The following is a 22,031-nucleotide window of genomic DNA, read 5'->3' as shown; positions in this document are numbered from 1 at the left end:
CATCACTTTCAGCTAAACGAATGGCATTACATAGTAATAGTCATATATGAATGCAAATGCTGACGTTTATTTTTTATTTTTTTCCTCAGAAAAGGCCATCTTTCAAGCAGATAATTTCAATTCTGGAATCCATGTCAAACGACAGCAACCTTCCAGACCAGTGCAACTCATTCCTGCATAACAAGGCGGAGTGGAGGTAAGCTTCCTGCCTCCCAGGATGAAATGACACGGTTTTCCTTTTTAGTGGTGCAAGTCCATACTGTTTTCAGATGGACATCAGGCACTGATGAGGTATGGGCAGAAAAATTTCTATTTTTAGAACACGATTTACCTTGTTGTTTTTCAGGAATGCCCAGAATGTTGTGAAACTCGTCTTAGGAGCCAATACACTTAGCTGTACACTATGTTTATTATTACATTGGTTTAGGTATCACGTTATTTATGGTTTTGTGATTCACATCTTAAAACCAGCAACATGTTTTCAGTGAATAGTGAGTGCCAAACAACTCAGGTGTATGTACTGTTTGGTGCAGTTTTGACAGGAAGCGCACAGACAGCGTATGTTTATTTTAGCAAAAAAGGACATAAAGGAATAATTTTTCAAGTCACGCCTTTATTTGTCTTCACTTGTTTCATCACAGTTGTGCCTTCTTTCCCTGGCATTGACTTTGTACCCCTGCATCCAGGCCAGCCCTGCTTTTGCAAAGTGCAATTGCAAGAATGTGGAATTTTATCTGTTGCCAATCATAATTTCTAGTCAAGCATGATTATAAATGGAGATGAGATTTGAGAAAATAGCAGCACAAGCCCCATTTCTACAGTAGAAATGTCAGCCTGTTTTACTGCTGTGCCAAAGCTTCAAAAAATGCCCCCAGAGCACATTTGTCGGTTGGAAAGGCTGCAGCCTCACAGTACATCCTGTGTTTGGAAAAGCAAATTGAAAACAGATCTGCGCAGGCAGAAGACTTTTACCAGACGATTGCACTCGGTCTATATTAAGCAGCTTGGCCCCCTTCCAGGTGAGCGGGGAGCAGAGCTATTAAAGGTGCCCTGCCTGCACTGAGGCTGCTGCAGGAGCCCGCAGAGCACGGGGACAGGAGCACGGGAACTGGCCTTGCAGCAAAACCCGCATCCCGTATCCCCTTCGCGGACTTCCCAGTAAAATCGAGGCTTGTGCTTTTAATTGGAAGGAGTGGAAAAAGTGACTGAGAGCCGGGACGCTTCCCCAGTCACATGGCAGCGGTATAAATAGCCGGGACGGCTCCTGCCCTGACTCAGCAGCGCGCCGCCGCGGCCCCCGCACAGCCAGCACCGGCGGCGGCAGCGCGACACCTGCTGGCGGCCGCCCGCCCTCTGCCCGCTGCCGGCCCGGCCCCGGCTCCGACCCGCCGGCCCCGGCCCTCTGCCTCGGTGCCTCTTGGCGCTTTCACTGACCCCGCTGTGGTTCTGCATGGTTCCGCCCATGGCACGGCTTTTGCAGAATGTCACTGTCTTCCCCCCAGTTCTGTTTTTCAAGGCTTGCCGTCTAAACTAAGGAAGCTCGTGATCTTGCAGAAGCAGCCAGTAAAATCAAATTTGCCAGGATGGGTTTGTGGAAATAAAACTTCATCTTAATGATGAGCAAGTACTCAAAATCCTCTAGCAAAAACAACTATTTACTTAGATCTTACCAGGAGAGCAGAAGAAAAGACGTTGTAGTTGTCAGTAAACCTTATGGAGTCGATTCATTGTTTGGAGTGTGTCCAAGTATTCAAGTTTTCACCAAAAAAGTTCTTTTGATGCACCTAAGCTGCTGCATAAGGAATGGTTAACAAGGTCTTAAAGGAAAGCAATGTAGGAACAAAAATCTTTCCTCTGATGTCATGGCAACGTTTCGTTACTGTGTTAGCAGTAAACTTGGCACATTTAGTTCTGGAAGAACAAATAACGTGGAAAGAAGGAGATATGAGAGAGAAAAGATGAATTTGGGATTGGGCACGATTTGCCTGAAAGCAAAGACGACTTCCCAATTAAGCTAAAATGAAAACACAACTGCAAAAAGCGCACAGATTGCATGGGGACTCGTTCAGACACTGGGATAAGAGTGATTCTCTTGTACTTGAATTCTAGTAATGGAGGTGGAAGTCACATCTGCCTGGAGACACTCAGAAAGGTTAAAACAAATTAGTAGAAAGTACACAAAAAGTATGCAAGTTAAAACAGATTAAAGGCTTGTATGCATAAAGTGATCCCAAGGGGTAAAGCAGAACAGACTAAGACCATTTCTGAGAAGAGGTGTCTAAAAGTTCAATGTGCTTTAACTTCTGCATTGAAAAATCTTAGCTTTCACTCGTGGCTTTATTTATTCCTTTATTTACTGTCTCATCATCATTTGCAAAGGAACAGTAGGGAAGGAATTGGGTTCTATAATGTCCTTATTTTATTTCCTAACTATTCTACACCTCACATTATTATTATTTGGATAAGGGCCCCGCTGACACACTGTCCTATGGCTAAGTTGCACAGATCTGCCTTATGTTTAAATCCATCTGTCCTATCTTTGGAGCTCTTTCCCAAGTCACTTTTATTATGATAGGAAAAAATTGGTGTTGAAGTAATGATGTTCCAATTCAGTGAGAGATCGCATCTGTCTGCGTTTAGCCCTGTGTACTCACTACGTTTCTTGAACTTGCATCCTCTCCTTACAAGCAACTGTTCAGATGATTAAAAGCAGTCTATTAGTGATACTTACATTAGTGTATCAGTAACAATTCAGGACATATAAACAAATACCACTCATTGTTTTTAATCTGTGGCTGTTTATCATTATAATTTCTAGTAACAGCATACACATTCTTCAGTGTCACCGAATGAGATTATTCTAGAAAGCAAGCAAGCTGAAACTGCAGAAGCAAACAAATACATGCTCCCTGCAATGTATAATGTTTCAAGCTGCTTCATTTATGAAGGAAGACTCATTAACTGGGCAATGTACGGTAGCTTTCTCTTTTAATTACACAGTTTTATTATACAGTGGAATTATTTTCCGGAATGCAACTGTTTTTGCAGACTGACCTTTTATTATAGGAGAAGTTTGTAGCTAATGAAGAGAGGTAATTACAGCACAAAATAGACTTTTGACTTATAGAAAGCTATTGTTACCAAGACATTGCTAGTGCAGAATATTATCTAAAAGAGAGCCTTAATTTACATATGTAAAAAATTACAGAGTTGCATGTATGTGGCAGTGATGTTGAGACCTAAGAAAAGTAGTGTGCAGCAGTCCTGTAATTGCTCTGTAGTTGCTGCAGGACATTGGGGCATACGTGTTGTGCTGACCAGGAAGGGTTTGTGACAAGGAAACGAATGCTGGGAAAGCAGTTGCTTTCTGACCCTCTGTGCAGCGCTTTTCCATTTCATTCCTTCAGAGAATCACAAGATCTATTCTTCTGAATTCTGCCTAATGTATGTATCAGAAGATCTGTCTGGAGCATTGCTTTTGGTATTTTCTAGGCATTTTAAAACAAATGTTGAATTTGCTGTTTATTAGGATGTATGGCAACTTTCCACCCATCGCAGAGAGCAGCCCTGACCTTTACATGCCTAAAAAAGAGAGAGAATTTTTCTTGAAATCTGAAGCATAATAATTGTGAGGGATGTTTGTTCTGACCACCACACTGAGCAGCTCACTCAGCATGGTTTAAGTGGGATAAATGCCCTTGCCCCAGGCGGCTGATTTTTGCAGTGGAATTAAGCATGGTGGCAGAGTTTGCAGTAGTTTGCTACTTATACACACTCTGCGTCTTTTCACTGGACTTCCGTGAGCATTACTCTCTGACAGAGATTTCTTAATAAAGTAGAGCATATCAAAATTTAGGATATTTAAGTTCTCTCATTTACTTAAGTAGGCTCTTTGGGTATGTACTTTCACACATTAAGAGCCTGAATTCCTTTAGTTTGATAGCGGAGAAGAGCTAAATCACTCTGTATTAGGACAGGGAAAAAAACACTTTATTTTTTACCAAGCAGAAATGACAGCCACCGTTGTGCTAGACCTTTTATTTTCTTTTTGTAAATATCAGAAGGAACAGATTTTCTGCAGTATGTTTACAGAAGAAAATATTGTGAAAGTTTGAGCGGAAGTGTTTGGCATTGCCAAGTCTCCCTGGCTATCTTAAGAGCTCCCTTCAGGATCTGTCTCATTAGGAGCTTGCTCTCTTTTTTAGGAGCAAAACCAGAACGCTGCAATGGACTGTTCTCACACTGTGAATGGGAAGTAGCTGAAGTAACTGGTTGCTAAATAACTTCCATACAAATGAAGCATCTGATAACAAATGGAAGTTTTTTCTTTGGTTATCTTACAAGCAAAAAAAATGTAGCTGCATTTACTGATGAAATTATTTTTTCTGTATGTTCTAGTGCACACCCATGCCTTTGTAGTGCAGAGCTTGTTAAGTTCTTTTCCAGAAGCAGTTCAGTTCATGAACGTGCTTAAAAGATACTACTAGAAAGCATGTCAAAGGAAACCACTTGTTTAAGGGATGAAGTATATGCAATGCAACCCAACGGAGGCCATATCTAAGCTCCTTAGAATACAGCCTTTGCTCCCCGTCTTTTTTGTTTTTCTCACCTTTGTTTGTGTGGTGAAAAGCAGAAAAAAAATGTAAACCAAATCTTTTAATTAACTATTCCTAATTTGAGAAGCTGGTAACCATTTGGAGGGCTGGATCATATGCTTTGTATTCTTGCTCGTATGTACGTGCTCTTATCTTGACCTAGAGAAACTGGAAAGTTAGTAGCAAAAATACTGAAATACTGAGCCTCTGTATGATGAACACAAGTTCAAGTAAAACTTATGGCCACGTTGTAAAACTAGGCAAATGGGCTTCTCCAGAGTACTCACATTGTATTGCTAATGATTGTCCCATTATCTTTACTTACTATAGTTACTTTATGGATAATATATTTCCTGATGTTCGGGTGGAAAAATGGCATTTTAGTTTCTAGAATTTTATTATAACATGGCGTTCCTACTTTTTTAAAAATTCTGTTTTTCTTCAGTTGGAGGTATTATGGTTATTCTGAATTATAAACATTGCCAGTTGTTCTTAAAGCTCTGAAAGGCTTTGCATTTGGTAATTAAATGAACTGCTTGAGTTAGTATTGTACTTTTCAGCCTTTCACATTTAATTAACATTCAAGTGGGAATTATGAACAATTTATATCTGTCAAGAAAAGACAAGACGTAACAAATTGTCTCCGTGCAGATGTGAAATTGAGGCAACCTTAGAGAGACTAAAGAAACTGGAGCGTGATCTGAGCTTTAAAGAGCAGGAACTAAAGGAACGGGAGCGACGTTTGAAGATGTGGGAGCAGAAGTTAACTGAACAGTCCAATACTCCTGTAAGTAGACAATAATTCATCCTTTCATTTTACTTCAGAAAGCGTTTGGAGCTTTGCCTATGTAAATCTAGGGATACACCAAGGGACTAGTGCTCCAGTTTTCTTTGTGTTGTGTTGGGTCTATTTTATAATGTCACTGCAAATGACTATATTATTTTTAAAAAATTCATGTAATGCTTTGGATATCAGATACTGTCTATAGTTGATTTTGTGCCATGGGCTCTTGAGGAGTTTCCCATTCTCCGCTTTAAAATTTGATTGCATTCAGTAAAGTCGTTTTCAACTAGAAAGTTGTTGACTTTAAATGGACACAGCATTTGGTCTTAAAAGTAAGATTAATTTGTTTATTGCCGAAGGAAGCTTGAGAAATCTATGTATTTTTTTTTAAATACTCTTTTACTATGAGAAGAAGCAAATTTCCATGCCATGGAAGAAGGTCAAAATTAGAGCTGTTAATGTGGGACTTTGTACATAGTTAGGGTTAACACGCTCATACTGGCTGGTTGTTAGCTGTTGGGACCTATTAATAAATTGAACACAAAAAGTCCTTTGTATCATCTTGAATTTCTTAATGAAGTGATATCCTCAGTGGCTGATTGGCAGAAGGAAGACTACAGGGTTGGTGCCTGAATAAAAGCACACTGTTAAAGTACTAGCCAAAACAAGTCTGAAATTGAGTTTGCAATAATACGTTATATACTTGTGCACAATTTTATCTTGCTTACATCATTGATTCTGATCAGAGCCATTTACATACAACTTGTGTTTAAGGCAGAGCTTATTCCTGTTGTTTGAATGAAGTTGCATTCATGTTCCAGCTGTGACCATGTAAAGAAACAATGAAGAATGAATGTTTTCATATGTGCAGATACTATGTGTTCTTAGTAGATATCCCTATGTCTGCTTTACTGCTTGCAAACTTCTAGTAACTGAGCTGTGGACTGTAGTCTGTCTTGCTCACAGCATGAGACACAGCTTTAATGAGCAAATTTTTTTGCAAGCAAGGCCCTAGGGTTTTTTATGCTGTACCTGCTTATGACTTCTACTTTTCACTTGTAGCTGGCATTGCTGAAAGAATAAAGCATTGTGCTATGGCCTGTTGTGCTGAGCATGAACTGTCTTTTCTGCATAATATTAACCCAACTCTCCTATTGCATTTAAGTACAATTTCTTCTAACAGAAAAATAGAATATTTTTTTTCCATAGATCTCTAGTGAACTGTTGCATGAAACAGCTTTTAAAAAAGAAAAAGGAAAAAAGTCCTTTTCTTGGAAAAAAAAATTACATATTGGCAAAAAATTGACTTGTTCTAGCAGGATCAGTTTCTTCATAGCAAATGTATTTATAACCAGTGCCTTGTAGAATTTCAACTCTCTCTTAAATTCATAGCTATATATCATTTGGAAAACATCCCTGGGCATTCTCTCTGCAAGTTGTAATCCTTGGAGTCAGGTGTCTCCTTCCGTCCCTCAGTTCAGGGTACGTCTGCTTAGCAATGCCAAACCATATGATTGCAGCAGAGAGGTGCACTGCTTGATTTTAAGCTACCTTGGCTGTAAGAACAGTTGTGAAGACATGCAACCTGGAGCTAATAACACAGCTTAGAGTGCCCACTAGGCTTATGCTTGGTTTTTAGCTGGCTCTAGGCCCTGTTGTGTCTCAGATGGTACTGTTGTCCCTGCTGTGCACTCGGCAGTCACTTCTTCATTTTGCTCTGCAGCAAAGACAGGAGGCCAGCAGACACTTTTAAAGTGGTGTGTGGGAGGAGAAACTCAAACCAAGTGAAAGGGAAACAGGGAAGCTGACTCTGCCACAGAGTTGGTAGAAGCTTCATCCTGGAATCCCACATGGTAGGTAGCTCTGAGTAGTAGGAAGCTGCGCCTATTCAAAATAGGCTTGTCTTTGCACACATCAGTATGAGAGAAAGATGAGGCCAAGCCTTACAAACACTTCTGTGACAGTAGTGTTTCTCTCTGCTTGTTTGGACTGTTTCTGCTGTGACTTATATAACAGACACCTCCAAGTCTTATCCCAGGAAATTTCCTTTGTGCAGAGCATCTTGCACAAGGGAATATGGAGCCTTTTGAAGGAATCAAATATGTCCACAGCTGTAGTGAAATGGGAGGCTTCTTGTGAAAGATGACCTGGCTCAACAAGGGAGGTGCATGTAGCTGAGCTGAATCTCATACAAAGGAGGACAGCAAGCAAGAAGATTCACCACAGCTGTGGCCTACTAGCAGTTTAACCTATTGCCAAACATTGCACAGTGACACAGAAATATGTTTTAGAGGAAAGCTCTTTTGCAGCTTTGTTGATTTTCATAAAGTTCTTCCCGTGTTTCAGGGGATGCATTTCCATGGTTCCTAAGTGATTAAAACTCTGATAGCTGATTAAAGAACTACCTGGCACTAAATGAGTGTGCTGAGCATCTTGTTTCCGTGGCTATTTCTTCTTTTTCCTCTATGTTAGTAGGAGCTAATTTTCTCCTTCTCTAGAAGCTATTGGTGTTCTTGATTTAAGTAGTGTTCTGGTGATCATCTTTTCCTGTATAACCAGGTGTATGTAGACTTAGCTGGGCATCACCTAGACAGCCGTAGGACACAAGAAGAGTGTTAAGAGCTCCCCGTTTCTCCAACTTGTTAATTTTACTTTCATTTCTTAAACAATGACCAATGAGTTTTGTCACCACAATGCGAATGGAAAGCCTATGTAAGTAGGAAAAACCTGAGAGAAACAAAAGACAGATATTCTTCATTTTAAATCATAGACAGTTAGTTAATGAAAGTGGTTTTGAAAAGAAATGGGCACTCTTTGAGCAGCCTGGCCATGAAGCCTCCTGTGTGGCAGGCCATGGCACCACCATAATCCTCTCATAAAACTGTTCCAATCAACTGTTGTCAATACTTCAGTCAGTTTTCTGATTAGGTTAAGAAAGATGTGGAAAAACATGACTTCGGGGCAGGTCATTTTTGGGGCAGCTTTGAAAAGAAAGGCCATTTCAGTTGTTCACATCCAGCTCCTTTGCTCTTGCTTTAGTTTGGTAGCTTAATTTAGGTCCATACACCCGCGGTTTTGCTCCCTGTGAAGAAAAGGCAGGCGTGTCACTGAAGTTAGTTGCTGCTGCACTCTGAAGAGGCATTGTTATTTAACTGGAAATGGTTTCAATTTGTAAAACGCTGTAATTGCAGACTGACACAGGAAAACACAATTTTCTGTAGATGAAGATTTAGTCAGTAGAGATTTAATATCACGTGCAATCAAATGGGAAATATCTAGAATTTTATACCACTGAAAAGATTTTTTTAAAAAAAAGCCAACCAACCTGAAGAATCTGACCAAGCAGTCCCCTCTTCCCATGCCTGCTTCTCCCTGGAACAGCTTCCAGAAGCAGTGTGCTGGCACAGGCTCAGGGTGGTTCCTGTCTCCTTTGAATTGGTGAGAGGCTTGTTTCTGACTGTGGCTGTAGCAGGGTGACCCTTTCTTCTTTTGAGTATATGCTCAAAAAGAGCCTTTGCACAAATAATACTGCTGCTGTTATTTCTAATATTTAGAGGGCTGCTTCTTCTGCACCAAACTTCAGGAGCTTGTTTGGGTTCTCTAATCTTAATGTGATTCATTCTTCAATCCTGAAAGGTTCAGTTAAGCAACTCACTCAGACTTATGTTGTGACCCAGGAGCCAGCTGACCTGGCTAGAAAGCATCATAATCTGTTTTATACTGTACAAAATACAAGGATTGAAGAGCCTGAACCTCCTTTTATCATGAAAGCTCTGCTACCCGTGGTTCTTGCCATGTGATTCCGTGATTTTGCATTTCCTTTTGAGAACGACGAGCACAGAATTAAGCAGTTGTAATGAATTCTTGATCTCCATGTTTAGATTCACTAATCATTATGCTTTCTGTTTATTGCCAACTAATCTGGTGGTGTCTTTTTCCTTGATTTTTAAATTGGTTCTAACTTTCACTTTTGCTCTGTCCTTTCCTCCTTCAAATAGTTTCTCTTACCTCTTGCTGCAAGAATGTCTGAGGAGTCTTACTTTGAATCTAAAACAGAGGAGTCAAAGAGTGCAGAGATGTCATGTCAGATCACAGCAACAAGTAACGGGGAGGTAGCTGGCATGAACCAAAGTCTGAAGGCCTTGATGATGACGGGCTTTGGGGATATCTTCTCTCTGAACCAAGCAGGATCTGTCCTGCGTTCTGGAATGCAGATAAACATGCAAGCCAAAAAGAATTCTTCTAAAACCACCTCTATGAGAAAAGGAAAGAAAATCAACATGGCTTTGGGTTTCAGTGAATTCGACTGGTCAGATGACGATGATGATGATGATGATTTTGATGACACAGATGATAGCAGCGAATGAAATCAGTTACAGAATTAAATCTGAAATCGGTTTTAGCAAAGCAAAACAATAAAGTTTAAGAACGAGAACCCTGTCAGTTTGGTCTGTTCAAATCCTGTAAAAGAAAAAAAGTGAGACACTTTCCAGGCTGAGCATGTTTGTGTGTAGAAAGACATTGTTCTTGTTTAGATTGTGTTGACTTATTTCTGTTTTGATGAAATTTGGTACTAAGCTTCCAAAGTAATTGAGATTACTATAAAGAACTATGATTATGTCTGTAATTCTTGATGCCTGATTACAGAAACTATGGCTTGATAAACTTAAGAACTGATAACATTGGGGGAAACTTCAATGCCTTTAATGCAATTAATGTACTGCAATTTTTTTCAGTTTTTTTTTTTGTCACTATCTTTACCCCTTTAATTGTCAATCATATGAATATACTTGTGCTTTCAGATTTGCTGTTCTCCGCAATCCAATCTTTCTTACTGTTGCAGTGAAGGGGTTTGCTGTGTTTCTAATTTAAAGCTTTTTCAAGGTGAGGTTATGGGAAGTCACAAATACGTTTCTAGGAAAAGAGAAGCTTAGCTGAGAGAAATAAAAGGGTAAGCTAAATACACAGTTTAAAAACTGAGTAACAGCAGAATCCAGATAATCCGTATTAGTAGGTGATTTGTATAAATGCTTTTCCCCTTGCGTGTGTGTGCATGTGTATATAATTCACTCTAGCAAAGCGAATTGCAATCAGACTTCTGCATCTATTATCAGATATTGTGATCTAGAAGCTAATTTTCAGTTATGTTGATGTAAATTCAGGAAGCCTCATTAACTTTGATGGACTTACTCTGATACCTGAGAGTAAAAATGGGTGTTAGCAAATTTTGATTCTGTTGCATCTCTTAAGGCACGTGTGCTGTCCTTACAAAAGGACGAGGAGAAGTCACGGTGACATTTCAGGTTGGACCCTACTTCTGTGGCTTATGTGAAAATCTCAGTGGTGGCAGTAATATAAGGAATATTTACAAGTCCCTGAGTATCTGTTTTTTTGCAGCTAAATCACTTTTAAAGCGTTGCCGCTACTGTTATGACTTACCATAAAACTCAGCGTGTAACAATCTGCTGCAATAATTGCCTGCCAGGCACTTGTGTTGAGAGCAGTGAGTATGTTTCTCCTGATGACCCCTTTAGCAGTAATGCAGGAGGAGGGAGGGAAACCAGCACAAGCACAAATGCAGGTTAGAAAGGAAGCTGATGTAAAATATTTGCCCAAGGAAGAAGGACAGCATTTCAAAAGAGAAATGTTACTGTCTAGTTCAGCTACAGTGGGAATAAGTTGTCAAAATTCCATTCTCTGTTACTGGAGGGGTTTCTTTTATGAAAACTTCTGTTTTTGAGTGGCTTCTTTAATTATAGGCTTGTCTGTTACACAGCTCTAACCTATGTATTATGGTGAGTATTTTTGTAGATAGCTTAGAGAAAAATGGATACATTAGATAACAGCAGGCCTGAAATCATTACATGTTCAGACAACAAAAGAGAAAGTTCTTTGAAGGAGTTTTCCCAGAGTGATGAGTGGGCACCTCTTTGCGATGTGAGACAGAATTGTTTTATTCTGAAACACCGGCGCTGGTCTGGTAGCCTGCGAGGCAGTGAGCGCTGCAGCCAGAGCTAGCGTGCTCCACTCAGTTTGCACTGGGCCAGGCCGTCCAAAATGCTTCCTTTCAAGTAGGATATCGTTCCTCATTCCCCTTCTTCCTAACAGTTGCAGGTCCATTGGCTTGAAGTTAACACTCGTGCATCAGGAGGCCTTTTCATGTCAGAATTGTAATATAAATGATGTGATAAGCTTACTCTACATCCTGGGGGCAACATGCTCCTTAGTCGCAGGTAGGGATGGCATTTTAGGTCCATCGAAGCAATCTGATTTTAGAGAGAAGAGATACTGAAAGCCAAAGAATAAACTGGAAATAAGAACAAATAGGCTATTTCCAGTGCAGATTTGCACTCTTCTATAAGTTTATGTCTGCTGACACCCAGAGCGGTTATATTATTTTGTTAACTTCCACATTGCACACCGGAAAATTTGATCTAATATGTGCACTTAAGATGTGTGTCGTTGTGCATAGATTATTGTACCACATATGCAGTGTAGTGTTGTACAGCTTTAACTGAAAACAAAATTTGGTTCAGTACGATTAGCGTTCAAAAAAAAATACTTGTCTCTAGCACTGATGTTTTGCACTTTTTTTAGGATCTGACACTCTCAGAGCACTTTATGCATATTTATATTTGTGTTTTCATTGAATTTTTACATTCACTCATTAGTGTTTACAGAATTAAAAATAGGCCTTGAGTAGTACACTACAGGAATTCTTAGTTACCAAAGCCCCAAATTTGGGTCTCTTTCCAAATTTTTATACTGACTCCCCCTGTGCTTATCTTATTTCAGCAGAATATTATCAGAAATTGGTAACATGTCCATAGGAGTTTTGGCTATTTATTTAGTTCCAGTTCTCTTATGGGAGGGGGAAGGTTTTATTCTTCACCTTCTCCACTCTCTGCTTCTCAAAGCAAGTTAAGCTGTATTAAGGAAAAGATTAGACTCTCTTAAAACAACTTGCTTTGTGCTTAAAGTAGCAAAGATCTCTGAATTGTTAAGAAAGTTAAGATATGACAGATAACGTATGATGGGCTCTGTTGGTGCAGTTCTATCATCGCAGTGTTATACTTAGGATATTGGCTATGCTTATAAGAAAAAAATGATATTGATTGAATTTTTACTTTCTGTGATGGCTTTCATAACAGATGCCTGCAGTTTACAAGCCAAAAATCGTATGTGAGAATCAGCTGTGTTGTTTCTGCCTCTGACAAACTCCTAGCTAGATAAAGATTTTGGAAGCATCTCTTGTGGGCAGGTGTGTTGTTTGGAGGAGATCATAGTGTTTTCATCTTCCAGACCTGATCTTGCTGTGCCAGCTTAGGAAAGCATTAACCAAACCCCAGAGGTGTTTCTGTGGCTACTCTGGGCTGTGAGCAAAACCACCCAAGGCCTTCCCATGCTTCGTGCACCTCTAAGCGCACTCTCTCCATCGGGCCTTTTGGGGTCCCATATTTCTCTGCCTTCCCTAAAGTTCTGCATGTATCTGCAGCAGAATGGTGTTGCTGTACTTGACAGGAGGGAAATGCAAGAACTGGGCCTCAGCTTCTCATTTTCACCAGGCTGATGTTCTGCCAACATTTACTGGGGTGGCTTAAGAGAAGAATGGCGAGGATCGTCTTTTGGCTCACTTAAAGATACAGAGTGAGCTGGGACCAAGACAGGGTGTCCTAACTCCCAACTCTGTTTCTTTTCCTTCGGCACTGGGGGAAAAAACAGGGGAGGAATTAATGGTGTAAAACTCTTAATCTGGTTGCATTTGTGATTTAATCTGACCAGTTTTGTGACTCCACTAATTCCTTGGAGGTATGGGGTGTAGGTGTGGTGCATCCCCAGCTGGCTGGAGGCCTGGCCTGGAGTTTGTCCCCTCTAGCTGTGAAGGGCTCTGGGGAGGTGAGGTCTGGAGTAGCTCCTTGTCTCACAGTTGTGTTTGCCTTGTCATTTCTTTATCGTTTGAGCAGTTCTGTTAGATGTTGATTCCCTCTCGTTCTAGATGTTGAAACAGTTATTAAGATTTAAATATTTGTTGCAATAACAAGTCATTTTGCTCTCAGCTGTAGTAGTAAATCTGTAGTGTGCATACAGCTATTTAGTATCCAGCAGAGTCACCGTGTCTTTAGTACTGTAGTTCCTTTTTCTGTAATCAGGCAGCTTTTACAGGTTTTTAATAGGACCTCTAACTCGACAGAGGTTTTGACTACAGTCCTATGTAGAATGTTCAGGTAAAAAGATAAGTTCATTTAGTAATTTTCACAGCCCTTAAAATGCACTAGTAGGAATCTGGAGGAGAATCCTTTCCCCTTTTCCCCAGACTTCGACTTGGTGTACACTGTAAAATCTGCACAGAGATTTCTGATGTGTGAAGATTTAATTTTGAAAATGTAGAACCAACATCCTTCTTTAAACATTTTGTATTGTGTGCTAAATATCCATATGCCTTTGAAAGTCAGATATAGTCCACTGCATTTCTTGCTTTTGCACTACTGAAAAGGTTTTGTACTGAATTATAGAAATTGATGCCACTTACACTTCAGGTGTGAACAGATGAAATTTGAATAGAAAATATTTTCAGTGTTTAAAAAAAAAAAATTATTCTCCCTTCTGAGAAAACGGTGGAACAGTGCCTGTGCCAAAACTCTTGTGCTGTAAACTGAATATATAATTTGTGTGGAACATGCAATGTTACACTTCTGTGTGGTAAAACCTTGCAGCGTCAGTTACTCTCTTTATTGCACTTGACATATGATGTCTTGTTTTATTCACACTGTGGATTTGATTTTCCAGTGTAAAAACATAGCAAACAACCAAAAAGAAACCATGCAATGTATTCAATTTCCTCAATTGGTGTCATAAACTTTCTATTGATGTGAACTTTTTCCTTTGCTTCTCTTTGTTCCAAACTCTATTTTGCAATAAACATTTTGACAGTAAATTTTATGCATCTGTGTCCCTGTGTAAAATGCTGATGTTTGAAGAGGTTCCTTACTGTCTGGTGGTTCGAGTCATTTTTATGTTACTCACTGTGTAACATTTCTACTTTACTCTGCCCATCTTTTCTTTCCATTTTTTTACATTTTGAAAGAATATGGCATATACTCTGGTTATATTTAAATGTGGGAAAGCCTGAAAACATCTGTTATACAATCAAGAATGCCATATTGGACTTCTGCAGGGAGTTATTCTAGAAGCTCCTCACACAGCACCAGCCTTCTGACAATAAGTACCCACAAAAGGCACGGCCCGCTGCCTTCACAAGGGTCTTTGTGGTGGCCACTTGCCCTTCCTTGTGCTCAGGTGTTGCCTCAGCACTACTGCCTGGGCGGCAGGTAACTGTTAGCACAAGATAGCAGTAGGTAGATTTGGAAGATTGTCTTTACAGCACCATGTTTTCAGTCAAAATTCAAGTCTTTATCTAGCAAGCACATTTTCCCATCTGACACTTCACTACGATGCCTTTGGCTCTGTCCATTTTGGGGTTGCAGTGGGCAAGAAAGAGGACAGGTGTGAAGGCCCACCAGGTCCTTTTCTCAGAGGTGCTTTCAGGTCTCACGGATGATTTGTGCCCAGCAGGCTCTGAGGGTGATGGTAGGAGGAAGAGGGTCTGAAGAGTCCTCAAGCTCAAAGTAGGGGGAGGACATTAAAAGTTGTAGTTATGGAGGACGTGTCAAGGAGTGTTGGGCAATCATAAATCCTCCAGTGGGAGCTTCACGTGAATGTTGTGATGGGCACAGCTGGAAGTTTTGGGTGGACTATACTAGAACTTGGTCTTGGTACTGGAGATCCCAGAAGGTTGGGCCAGAAGGGGCAGCTCTGCTGTGGGCTTCAGCTGGGCGCAGACAGGGTGAGGGCCTGGCCTGTGCCTGGGGGCTGGGGTGCTCACAGGCCAACAAAGCTCACTCACTGGAGGTAAGAAGGGCCTGGAGGCCAGTGGGTAACCGAGCTGTTATTCTCTTAGGTTGGTGTTACATACATCAAGTGAGCTTACAAGTGCATCATGGCATTGAGCCTTCGGGAGATTCGGACAGTCCAAATATGTACATACAAATTAATATTAACTCTTTTTCTGGGTAAGAATGCAAATAAGGTGAAGCCTGGGTAGCATATGCTTTTGTGAGTAAAACAGCCATCAGTACTGCAATGAGGTCTTCTACTGTGTCAGCTTTTTCAAATCATTCCAGAATTTCACACCTATCCTTCATGATTTTAAGAGCTACGACAAAGCATGCCACGCGTGGGCTGCAGCACCAGAGGGGCTGGGAAGTGCTGTGCTCACAGAGCCTCAGGCAAGCAGTTACAGAGCGTTGGCAGAAACCAGAGAAGAATTGTCCCAGCAGGAAGACTGGTCACAGCAGCCTCACTCCAAATCCTCTTTGCTGCTGTCTAGTGGCAGTTTTACTTCCTTCTGCAGAAAATGCTCATCATTTTGGAGGGTGTCATAATCACAGCATTATTTTTCCTGCAGAAATCGGATGGTATCAAATCCATAGCAAAAGCCTTTTCGTAGTATCAAACAAGAAGTGAGATAGCTGGAGTAAGCCCGCAATCGGTTTGAATCCAAAGGGTTGTTCTGTTGGTCTGGGAAGTACTCTCTGGTGCCCCATAAGGGAGTTGCAGGTTGAAGTCCTCCCCTTCGCTGGAGGGAAAGAACCAAATAAAACTGGCCACCAGAGCGGGTTTTGGGTGGAGGGGAGAACAACAGTCAGATGGTTTTCTTTTCAATTCGTGTCTCTCACACAGTTGCTGCCCTCCTTTGATATTTGTGCATGGACTGAAGAAGATGTGGTGAGTATTTTGTGTTACCGTGGCCAGCATTGTGCTGCCGGAGCTCTCTGCCGATTGCGGTGGGTATGGAGGGAATATAAGCTGGATCAGAGCACCTAGGTGAGATTTTACTGCTATTTGCTGGGTGGAACTTGTGTCCCAGAAAGGCTTTTAAAATGACCATACATAAATGAAGAATTTATGTGACCCTGATAAGACAGATACGTTCTTCGATGTTTAGAATGTAATTTGTGCTGTGAGTTTTCAGCAGCCAGGACTGCATTCCTCAGCAATCATTTAGGAAATGTGGAAGTGCTGCAAGAAGACCTGCCTAAGCAAGGCTTGTCCTGGAGAGTTTAAAATGGGTTTGAAGGTTTTATCTTGCTGTATGCTACTGGAATGGAAATAAACTGAAGGTTAAGGGTTTATTAAGGGGTGTGGGCTATCTCATATTAAAAAAAAAAAAAAAAAAAAAAAAAGCATTAAGTCTTCTTTTTGTGCTTTTATTCAATTAAAATGCTAAGCCAGTAAGACCAATTATTCATCTTTAGCATGTCACTGTGTCGCAGTGATTTTCATGTCCCATTTAGCACGCTCCTTGTGTATGGTGCAGCATGGGATTGTTTAGCTAAGGCTTATTGAAGGACTCCCTGTAAAGACAGAGCAAAAGCCAGGATAGCTCTGGCTGCTTCCAAGGGCTTAACTAAATCCCTTTTATCGTGTGGCAGGTTGCTGTACTGTTTGCCTCAGTCATTTTGATTGTTCTTCATAATGATAAGCTAAGGAACCGACCTGCAAAGTAGAAGGCAGTTTTAAAAAGATAAATAAAAGTAATCACTGACATTGGAGAATCTTGAGTCCTTTCATGAAAGCTTATAAATATTTGTAAAATTAATTTGTAAAGGCGTGATTATATTTGTGAGCACCAAGTGTAATATAACATTTTGCTAACACAAACTTCCAAGATTGATTCCTTGTTTTTTTTTGTTTGTTTGTTTTTTGTTTTTTATTTTGCAGTTTTTCTGGATGCAACAACTTACTAGAAAAGGTAAAAGCTGTTCATGTGTACCTTCATGTTCACATTGATGAATACAAATACATTTGTCTGTCTTTTTCTTCCCTCATCGAAAATCCTTATGGATTTCTGAATAACCTCTCTTACCTTAAGGCGATGCTTCTGGTGAAATGAGTGCATATGCTAGCTTGTTTAAGGAACATCATATCACTGGAAAGCGACTGCTTCTTCTAGAAGAAGAAGATTTAAAGGACATGGGAATCATTTCCAGAGGACACATCATCCATTTAAAGGTATCTAGTAGTATATGTTGAACATCAGAGTAGATTATAGTGTAGGCATTGAGAGCGATTAAACAGTGTTATAGTAGTATTAACTATATATATATATATATATATTTTAAGTTATAAAGCTAAATAGAGAGCTTGTTTGGTACAAAAAGAATCAGAGTTACAGGTTCATATGGCTCTGAAACCCAAGGAACCCTGAACGTTCTGTGAGGTGTGAAATGTGCCACGATCTTCATCCTCCTCCTCATTTATTAGTTTTGCTGGGGGCAGGATCAACAATACTGCTGGAGATTTGTCTAAGAGGGCAGAGCCATTTACCTAGCAGAAAGCTTTGGTTATCTTCAGAGTGCTGTCCCATAAGATTTCTCATAAGCTACGAGAGGATCAGGTATGGAGAAAGTTACTTGGAAATCTCTAAACTTCCCAACTTAGACTACTGTTAAGCTGATTGATGGCCAGGTTGCTTTGCTTGTAACGCTTTGTTTCATGGTCTTCTGAATATATAATGTTTGTTACTAATTTGGAAAATTGTGGTCTGGAAAACGTGATCACAACAGCAGTAATGGTATTAGTAATGTAGCCACAGGAGATAGTTACATTTCCTGGCTGTGAGCTTTGGAAAATGATCTCTCTAAAAGCAGCGTCTGGGATTCTGTTGGATTCTGTTGTGACTTTATACCACAATTTACCAGTAAAGCGATACTTTTATCCTAATTGCTAGTCCTGCAAATTTAGCCTCATCTCTGTAAGTCACAGAGATTTATTCCCCTTTGCTCATCAGCCATTTTTCCATAGCACACACCATTACTGATATCTTTAATTTACATTTCCTACAGGGAAAATTATTGAAACTTAATAAAGTCAATAATGCCCAAAATGAAAGATTTCGGCTTCCTGGGTTGATTGAGCATAAATAAAAACAACCCAAACAACCCCCAAACATTTCTTTTTTTCTGATTAAGCAGTTCAGATTCTGAATGCGAAATGTGGTTGATCTACCGAGACAGTTTCCAGAGCAGAGCTGTATTTTAAACTGCAGTCACATGCCCTGATGTAGCTGCAATGAAAACCACGGTGCATGCTGAACTGCTTTGCTTTTCATGCTGGCATTTGTGGTATTTGATGCTGAATAACACTCATTTGATTTTGTTGATTATTTTTTTTTTATAGACTGCTATTGAGAAGTTAACCCATGACTACCTAAATCTGTTTCATTTTCCACCATTAATTAAGGCAAGTCTCACTGTTTATATATGAAGTGCTTCTCGTGTTGGTATAAATACTTCCCTGCTCTCGTGTTTCAGCTTTCTGCCCTTGGCAGGAGGGTGAGGCAGCCGCTCACATAGCGGCTCCGCCACTGCCTTTGACACATGTGGAGGGTCACCAGCAGGAACGGGTTGCATGAGAACAAGTGGTATGATAATAGATGTTGTTTTCAATGAGGATCCCAGATGTTGTCATGAAACCAGTGCTGGGTCCGATCTTGTTCAACGTCTTCATCAGTGACCTGCATGATGGGATAGAGTCCACCCTTGGCAAGTTTGCTGATTATACAAAGCTGGGAGAAGTGGCTGACATGACAGAAGGCTGTTCTGTCATTCAGTGGGACCTCGACAGACTGGAGAGTTGGCCAGAAAGGAACCTGATGAGATTCAACAAAAGCAAGTGTAGAGTGTAAAGAAATAACTGCATGCATCAGTACAGGTTAGGGGCTGTCCTGCTGGAGAGGAGCTCTTCAGAAGAGGACCTGGAGGTCCTGGTGAACAACAGGTTGGCCGTGAGCCAGCAGTGTGTCCTTGTGGTCAAGAAGGCCAATGGTATCCTGGGATGTATTAAAACATCCCAGGTCAGCGTGGTCAGCGGGTTGAGGGAGGTGATCCTCCCCCTCTACTCTGTCCTGGTGAGGCCACAGCTGGAATACAGTGTCCAGTTCTAGGACCCAGTTCAAAAAACAGGGATCTCTTAGAAAGAGTGCAACGGGGAGCGACAAAGATGATAAAGGATTTCTGGAAGAAATCCCAAAAGGGAAAATGAAAACCTCTGAACATCACTACCGTGCTGTGATTGCAGTGCTGTTGGCTGCTGCAGTGTCATGAAACTGTGAAGCAGGAACCAGCCAGCATCTCCCAGCAGAACCATGGCCCTCTGCTGCAGGTGACAAACTGAGTGGCAGGCTTGTGACATAGGAAAGGCAAATCCTTGTTCCCAGAAAAGGCCTTGCGTTTGCCTCTTAGAGGGCTGAGGTAGGTACAAGCTCTCACCCTTTTTTTTCTTTTTTTACAGGACTCTGCGGGTGAAGCTGAGGAAAACATAGAGAAAGTAGTGAATCTTGAACTCGTTTTTGGCTATCACTTAAAGCTGGGAAATGGTCCAAAGGTAATCTGGGTGTGTTGTATCAGATTGGCTATCTTTTTTGTCAGTACCCAGAGTGTCCCGTGTCTTCTGGATGCAAAAAAATGAACCCTCTTGTTCTGGAAACAGCAGAGCTAATGTCAAGGTAGCAGGTAGGGCTGAGCAGTGATAGGCAGCCACGCCTGAGAGTGGGCACAGGAGAGCACAGTGCTGCAGAAAGCTTTGAATGATAGCTTTTGTTTCCTCACCAACAATTTTTCTAACTGTCGTTTCTGTAATTTGGGCTTTCGCTTTGTTCCCTTTATCCCAATGGGTGTGCAGTAACAAGCCGTTTATGCAGAAGAGCCTATTCAGACAGAGGGGTTTGATGGTGAGAGACAGTTGGGCAGCAGCACGTGCATGATATCTGTGGACATGCGTTGGTTCTGCCTCGGCAGGAAGGTGGTGTCTGACTCTGCAGCCGGGAAGAGATGGACAGCATGTGGCTTGAGTGGCTGGGGAGGATGGGACAGGTCCCAGTGTGGCTGTATTCCCCGACAGTGCAGTGGGGAAGTGCAGCCCACGAGAGACAGCAAGACCTCTGTGCCAGGGTGGTAACAGGACTGCCAGAGGGCCGCATCCTGACCAAACCTTGGCTCCGAACTGGTTCAGGTACCGCTTGGCACACCCTGTGTAGTGGGAGCGCTGATGACCCCAGATGTTCCTGCAAAGCATTTCCACCATGTTGTCTGTTCTTGAGAGCAAGGATTATCCCATGCCTTTCATTTTCTTTATCCTGCCTGCCACGGACTTTGAGTTCAAGGGTTTTAGAATTAATTATCTATGTGAAAATGGTGTGCAAAGCGTTTCTGAGTTGGAGTCAGGGGTTGCGACAGCAGGATTTGTTTCTTTTTGTATTTGGCAGATGTGCATTGTGTGTCCACCCCAAACTTGTGGGTGGCTGACTTTCATCTTGTGTTATCTGGCTGCTTTGCTTTCAGGGCACATTGTTTGCAGAAGTCTCTTGATTTCAGTACTTAGTGGCGCTTGCAGAGAAAGCATTTAGGTTTGTACTTAGTAGGAACTTGGACTCGTACTGAAATCATTTCATCAATTTGAAAAAAGCATTTTACTTTTTGTCTGGAGATTTCCTTTTTTGTTTGTTTGTTTCTTTTATCTTGAGCACATTTTTCCTATGAAAATCTTCTTTATCGCTGTGTGAATTACTTAGACTTTCTCGGTGTTCTTGAATGCTCTTATGAGCCGTAGAGCTGCTTTTCTGCAGGCATACATCTTTCCCTGCCATGTGCAAATCCACAAGGAACTAAAAGGCTATGCAATACCTCTTGTCTCGCTTGTATTTCCTATATGGGCTGTGAGCCATAGTGCAGGGAGGTGGGCAGCCACGGGAGTGAACAGACCTCTTGAGAGTTGCAGGGAGATTCAGTTTGCCAGCTGAGTTTGAGGACAAATAGATGTTCTAGCTGGACAGCTGCAGTGAGCAAGTAGTTTGAGTGAGTTGTGCATAAACATAACACCAGTGAAGCATGCTCTTTTATGTACAGCACACAAAATTTGGCTAGCTTGCTTCTTTGAAAACCCCTGGATATAATCTTCTAGCTCCCCTAGAGGCTGCCTTAATGCAACTACTGCCACCATCACCCACGTTTGTTGTGAAGTGGAAATACTGGGGAAACCAGGATTGAAGGGTTTCAGTTTCCTTTACTGTACTTTTTTTGTGTAAGAGTGGCATCTGTTCCTGTAAAACTGGGTCAGCAGAAGCACTCAGAACATGCCTTCTGCCATCTTTATAGCTAAAAAGCTGGTGTTCATCAGTCTAAAATTCAATTTCTTAAAGTAACTTGGCCCATATCAACCCCGGTAACAGGTTGCCTACTAAAGATGCATCTTTCCTGTTTCAGCCATGAGGAAGAAGAGGCAATAGGCTCAAATCAAGGTTACAAGTGTGTTCCCTGGTGGACTGCTGGAGCTGTGTGTATCTGGAGAGACTGCCAGGCTCCACAGGAGCTGGTGCAGCACAGCAGGAAGGGGCAGTGCCACGGAACTGCTAATGCTGGGGGTTCAACCCCAGCTGATTCTGCCCTGGTCCCCTGGGCTGCACTCCTACCAGTGGTTGTAGCACATCTGGGGTAGGGGTATTGGCACCTGGAGGCAAACCAACCCATGTGGCCAGAGGTGCTCTGCCAAAGCCCGGCATAGAGACACGCAAGACAAGAGCGTGCTCCCCATCC

General features: G+C 41.4%; 1 protein-coding gene across 13 annotated transcripts in view; it reads left to right on the top strand.

Moving 5' to 3' along the window:
• MAP3K20 (mitogen-activated protein kinase kinase kinase 20) overlaps positions 1 to 22,031 on the top strand; it is an 83,596-nt gene that overhangs the window by 47,210 nt on the left and 14,355 nt on the right. For 10 of the 13 annotated variants that reach the window (XR_005861768.2, XM_421996.8, XM_046944064.1 and 7 more), the window contains 7 exons: positions 90 to 196; positions 5,247 to 5,382; positions 16,120 to 16,164; positions 17,161 to 17,191; positions 17,312 to 17,451; positions 18,619 to 18,681; positions 19,732 to 19,824. Coding sequence is in view for 12 of the 13 variants with exons in the window: in XM_421996.8 (XP_421996.4) it covers positions 90 to 196; positions 5,247 to 5,382; positions 16,120 to 16,164; positions 17,161 to 17,191; positions 17,312 to 17,451; positions 18,619 to 18,681; positions 19,732 to 19,824 (615 nt within the window). In the remaining variant the exon portion in view is untranslated. Of the gene's footprint in view, positions 1 to 89; positions 197 to 5,246; positions 5,383 to 9,377; positions 14,320 to 16,119; positions 16,165 to 17,160; positions 17,192 to 17,311; positions 17,452 to 18,618; positions 18,682 to 19,731; positions 19,825 to 22,031 lie in introns of those variants that run through there. The other 3 variants (XM_040704334.2, XM_046944067.1, XM_040704333.2) reach the window with 1 other exon arrangement.

This window comes from Gallus gallus, chromosome 7 (genome assembly GCF_016699485.2).
Source record: "Gallus gallus isolate bGalGal1 chromosome 7, bGalGal1.mat.broiler.GRCg7b, whole genome shotgun sequence".
Lineage (NCBI taxonomy): Eukaryota > Metazoa > Chordata > Aves > Galliformes > Phasianidae > Gallus > Gallus gallus.
This window is presented reverse-complemented; position numbering and strand designations above follow the sequence as displayed.